The sequence below is a fragment of the Mandrillus leucophaeus genome, unplaced genomic scaffold (assembly GCF_000951045.1).
Source record: "Mandrillus leucophaeus isolate KB7577 unplaced genomic scaffold, Mleu.le_1.0 Scaffold433, whole genome shotgun sequence".
Classification (NCBI taxonomy): Eukaryota; Metazoa; Chordata; class Mammalia; order Primates; family Cercopithecidae; genus Mandrillus; species Mandrillus leucophaeus.
The window spans coordinates 912728-918727 of NW_012104621.1; the positions used below are offsets into that span (position 1 = coordinate 912728).

The window sequence follows — 6000 nt, forward strand, 5'->3', positions numbered from 1 at the left end:
ACGTGGATCAGATGAAAAAGTGAATATGAAATTGCCTTGTGAACTAAAACACATAGTCCAAATGCATGAAAGTTTCTTTGTCTACTTACATCTGAAACAGCGTTGCTGTTGGGTCCCATCCATGTCCTCAATTCCTTTTCTAGGCTCACCTCTGCCAAGCCTTCTTTCTTCCTAGTGACTTGCTCCTAAGTCACAAAGTCTTCCTGGGCATAACATTATCCATTTTGAAGGGAGGACCTCCATTTTATAATTAATTGAAATCATATGTACCAGAACTATTAAACTATGTGTGGTAAAGAGTATCTCTCTCTTGGGCCAACATAGGCATCCACTAGAGAGAAGTGACATAGACTAGAAGTTTCGTGGAAGTCACCGGTCGTGACATGGCCATTGGAGTCATCACTTTGGTAGACTTGGTTCACACCTAGCCAAGCCCTTTGACATATTTAGAAATATCTCTAGATGCAAAGGAGCTCTGTGGAATCTAAGTGGAACCCATGGGAATGTCCTGAGTGTTTAAATTGGAATGCTTTAAGGATTCTCCAGGGACCTTGGGATTACCCCTTACCCGCTTACAAATGGGAGCACTGGATACCCACCCTCTCAAGGTTCCCAGTGAGCTGTTGCTTCATTACATCTGGCCTTGACATGGGCATTCTTTGCATCAGTGCACCATGGCTGTGCGTAAAATTTTCTGAATCCTAAAAGGGAGCCATACTGTGGAATCATCTATTACCTTACCAATGGGTTACTTTTTTCTTTTTAAATAACATGGCTCAAAGATTGTCAGGGCTGCTGCAGATAAAATGAAATTTCTAGGCTTCTCTTGTGGGAGATTAATAATCAAAGAATTTAGCCCATTTGCTATGTAGATAGCAAGTCTTACAAAATTATGTCTGAAACCTCCATACCTTCTTTACTTTGGGGCATAATTTTCAGTTTATGTAATCCAGTATATGTGGACTTAATTTTAATTGTGTTTCTTAAAAGATATATACTTTTTTTTTTTTGAGACAGAGTCTCACTTTGTCACCCAGGCTGGAGTGCAGTGACACAATCACGGCTCACTGCAGCCCTGACCTCCCAGGCTCAAGCGATCCTCCTCCCTTAGCCTCCTGAGTGGCTGGGACTATAGGCACAGGCCATCACACGTGGCTAACTTTTGTATTTTTTGTAGAGACAGGACTGGGGCTATGTTGCTCAGGCTGGTCTTGAACTCCTGAGCTCAAGATACCTACCCGCCTTGGCTTCCCAAAGTGCTGGGATTACAGGTATGAGCCACTGTACCTGGCCAATATATACTTTCTTGTCCCAACTTTGTTTTAAAATCTAATTTAGAATTCTCTAACTTGATTTCTCATGATCTGATCCAACCAGGTTCTTTTATCGTAGGTGAGGCCTGAGAGATCAGCTGATTTGGCCAAGACCACACCACCCGATAGAGGAAGAGCTGGGAATAGTAACTGAGTCTCTTGACTTTCAGTTCCCACGATGCTGTGTATAATTTTAAATAACTATACTGTAAATGAATTATACAATAATTCTTTTTTCTTTTTTACGATACTTGGTCCATCAGACAAAAAATTTTAATGAGAGAAATGTCATTTAATATGATACATTTTATGCTGTTATTAGTTTAAATATGCATATACTTTATGTATGGGGGTTGTGCAGTAGTCATTATTACCTCATTTTATAATACAATGTTAAGTCTCAAATGAAACTTGTTTTTTAGTTAAAGGTTTCCAGAGTGACTCCATTCAGAGTAGAAAAACTATAAGCTGGAGTGGTTTAAGATCGTTCAGTAACCGTTTTTCAGTTGAGGCAAGTCTAACCTGGGATGCTTAAGCTGCTTTGGATTGACTAAATAATTTTCCATCATAATGGATCAAAGAAAAGCTCCTTTGACTCCTCACTGCCCCCTCTTGCTGTCTTCCTCCTAGGAGTGAAGTGCAACCAGTGGTCTGAGGAGGCTTCGATGGTGTTTCGAAATCATGTGGAGAAGAAACCTCTGGTGGCACTGGTGCAAACAGTCATTGAAAATGCTAACCCTTGGGACCGGAAAGTAGTGGTCTATTTAGTGGACACATCGTTGCCAGACACTGATATCTGGATTCATGATTTTATGTCAGAGTATCTGATAGAGCTTTCAAAAGTTAATTAATGACTGCTTCTGAAACCTTGACAACTAATTCAAATGTTTTAGCAATAACAAAATGTAGTAGGCTTAAAAAAAATCTTATCTCTGCTACATGGCTCTGACTGCTGTGGGGGATTGAAAAGAATATGCTTATGTTTGATGAAAGATATTTAACAAGTTTTGTTTTAACAGAGTTGACTTTTCGAAGAAAATTGTACTTGAATTATTACTATAATATTAGAATAAAAATGTTTATCAATATAAAAGCTGACTACCTGGTAATTTCTAGGCTTAATGATCTTAAGATGAAAGCTTCCGTTTCATGTTGTCTTCCTTGCAGAGCTGGGTTCTTCTCCAGTTAAGCTGAGACTATTACGACTGAACTCTACCCTGATGTAGTAGTGTATCTCAAAGCAAGTGATCCCCAAAGCATGTGAGGACTTATCCTGAGTCTTAACACATCAGCATTTCTAGAGGAGCAGCCCAGGCAAACCAGCGTGACCCTCAGCCTGAATCCTGAGTGGCTTCTCTTCTCGTTGCCCACAGAGTCCGGCTAGGACCCAGGCTTTCCACAGTCCTCCTACCCAACCTCCTTATCTACCACTCCCTGCCACACTGTACCTTTATTTGGTCACTGAACTCCTGCTTATTCCATTCTGTCAACCTGCATCTCATTCTCCTCCCATCATTTTTGCTTGTCAGTGTCCTGCCTGACCTCCTGGGCCAACCATAAAGCTTTTTCTGGTGCCCCTTTCTACTCCATCGTACTTTGATCATGCCTTTCTTGGTGCCCATATGTCACTGTGCTTTATAATATATGACTAGTCTGTGCACCGAGTATGCCAGCTAGATCATGGCCCCCTGAAAGAAGGACAGGTCTTAGTCATCTCCAGTGATATACTGGTAAATGTTTGACAACTGGTTCTGTTGGGTGGGGAGCTGAGCCTTGATTTGTAGTGTCTGAAAATTCTCATATCGTAAATAGTCCCACCATTGTTGATTTTCAGCTAATAATATGACATGACTGAATGTGGAGTTGGGAAGAGACTCACCTAAGCAGCTCTTGAGACCCCATATGACAGGCTCTCCAGCACACCACCGTCTGAGCATCCACAGCCATCAGAATGGCATCTTACACACATCAGGCACTCCTTTTGTGCTTGCTAATTGATGGGCAAATAGATTGGTAGACAGGTTATAGGCTTTAGCAGTGGTCCAGAGATGAGGTAGGGAGGCCCTGGACTAAGAGTGGAGCAATGGTGTTGAAGAAAAAGTGTTGTGACCTTGTAAAGTTTTTCATTATAATTATTAGACAGCTTAAATACAAATTGGGAAGAGTGAAGCCAAGTCTTAAGGTATGAGAGCCTAGGACCTTACTCAGATGGAGTGGGGGAGTGGGAAGCTTAAAAATTTGATTTTGAACACACTGAATTTGAGCTAATAGACTTCCATGTGAAGATATGCAGAATCTTGGAAATGTGGAATAAACTTCAGGGGCAAAATCCAGGCTGGAAATAAAAATTCTCAAAGTTATTTGTTTGTTTTTATTTGAGAAAAATCTAGAAAAAAATGAGAACAGAAAGAGGAAGGTAGAGACCAGATGTTTGAAGTTTTTCATTTTAAACATGTCAAAATTATCTCTAGCTTTTTAAAACTCAGTATTTACAACAAGTGATTCAAAATTCAGGAATACTGAATGCCAGTGATTAATCATTTATGATGAAATAAAAATATCCCAACACAGAAATGTTTAAGTGAAATAAACTGTTATGTTTTTAATAATTGTTTCATTCCCTAACCAAAAAAATGCAAAAATCCTCAAATTGTCTACAAGTTAGGAAAAGGTAGTTTCTATTTCACTGACTTTAGAAATGTTTCCGTTACTTTTTAAAATAAAGCAATAAATTGTTTCTTGATGTAACCACAAAATTAGTGCTAAGTCAGTGTGACACAAACAAATGAAATGTGAACCCTTCCTCACACCATATTCAAAAGTCTATTCCAGGTGGATTGAAAACCTAAACATTGGCCGGACATGGTGACTCATGCCTGTAATCCCAGCACTTTGAGGTGGGTGGATCACTTAAGGCCAGGAGTTTGAGACCAGCCTGGGCAACGTGGAAAACCCTGTCTCTACCAAAAAATTAGCTGGATGTGGTGGTGCACACTTGTCGTCCTAGCTATTCAGGAGGCAGAGGTAGGAGGATCACCTGAGCCTAGGAGGCAGAGGGTGTAGTGAGCTGAGATCACGCCACAGCACTCTAGCCTGGATAACAGAGACCCTGTCTCAAAAAAAAAAAAAAAAAAGGAAAAGAAAAGAAAACCTAAACATGAGGCTGGGCACAGTGGCTCAAGCCTGTAATACCAGCACTTTGGGAGGCTAAGGCGGGAGGATTGCCAGTAAATATGAAGTGATGCTCAACCCATTAGGATATAGGGAAATGCAAGTTCAAACCTCAATGAGATACCGTTACTCACATACCAGAATTTCTAAAGTATTTCCATTTTTGTTACTTCCAAGTGTTGTTGAAGATGAGAAACTGCACTGTACAATGGTACTACGACTTTGGAAGAGTTCAGCCTTATCTCTGCTGAAGTTGAGGTTAGGCTTTCTCTACCACCCAGCACTTCCAAAAGCAGGCTGTGCGCGTGGACAGGAGGATTCTGACAAGGAATGTTCACAGCAGCACTATTTGTAATAGCTAAAACCTGCAAACAACCTAAATGCCCATTAATAGTCAAATGGATTTTTTTGAAAAACTGTGGTATAGTCATACAATGGAAAACCACAGCTGCATGAAACCACAGATTAACAACAGATTTGAATAAATGAAGACAAACTACAGAGGGAAGAAAAAAACAAGGACACGATCACCATAAGGGTCAAGGAAGTGATCATCTTTAGAGAGGAGTTGGGACCCAGGAGGGACAGGTTGGCTTCTGGGCTGTGGGCAATGTTCTCTGAGTGATGGTTGCACAGGGGTTCACGTTGTAAAAAGTCATGAAGCTGCACATTTATTTTGTTTACACATACAACATAACTTGTATGTTCCTATATGTTTGATTCACAACAAAACTGTTTTAAAATAATCTGAAATATTAGATCATTGCTTATTTTAAAATGTATGGCATATACCCCTTGAAAACAGCGTTCTGTTACAATTGTGAGGATTTTAGAGGAATTCATTTTCTTGAGAAACAAAATTTGATTAATGAGTGTTTCTCATTAATAATCTATACATCAGGATTAAAAGCTGATTTTATTAAGGTCTATCCTACCAAAAGTTCTCCCATAATAATCCAAAATAAGACGTTTTCCTATTTCTTTATAAATTCCTTTGCATGAGCCCTTTGTTTATTAAAACACTTAAAATTGTGTTTGGGATAAACCACCTAAAGTGGTTTGTTCTGGGGGAAAAAAAAAAAAAAAGCTTTGAAGAACGTAGGTCTTTTTGTTGTGGTCATTTTGTTGTGGTCATTTAAAATCAGTATTTTAGACACTCCACTCGCTCTCAGTGTAGAGAGAATGCATTCGATTGCGTGTTGGAACTACGTGTTGACAAAACGATCGCTGTTAAAGCTTGCGACTCAGAGCCCACCTGGCCGCGCTGCTGGGAGACTGAGGGAGCGGCGCTTCAATCAGAGGTGAAGGTGCAGCGGCCGCTTAGCTGGCTTTGGTCCATCACTTTTGGGGACTTCAGATTCTCGAAATCTAAATTCTGGACCCCACAGGAATGCAAATCTGCCCACCTTTTCCCACAAAACTCTACCGTTGTTCAAACTCTTCCTGGTACCAGCGGGGAAGCGCAGACCCAGGCAGGGGCCCGCGCTAGCTCAGCTGCAGCCCGACTCCTCGGCGC

The 6000-nt window shown here is 40.6% G+C and overlaps 2 protein-coding genes across 2 annotated transcripts in view; both read left to right on the forward strand.

The window, feature by feature from the left end:
- Window positions 1-2406, forward strand: part of TDRD7 (tudor domain containing 7) — a 69544-nt gene extending 67138 nt beyond the window's left edge. The window contains exon 16 of the mRNA XM_011993741.1: window positions 1944-2406. Within this exon, the coding sequence (XP_011849131.1) occupies window positions 1944-2164 (221 nt within the window). The 3' untranslated portion in view covers window positions 2165-2406. The remainder of the gene's footprint in view (window positions 1-1943) is intronic.
- A 3298-nt stretch (window positions 2407-5704) lies between these two features.
- TMOD1 (tropomodulin 1) overlaps window positions 5705-6000 on the forward strand; it is a 109593-nt gene continuing 109297 nt past the window's right edge. The window contains exon 1 of the mRNA XM_011993746.1: window positions 5705-5785. The gene's annotated coding sequence lies outside the window, so the exon portion shown is untranslated. The remainder of the gene's footprint in view (window positions 5786-6000) is intronic.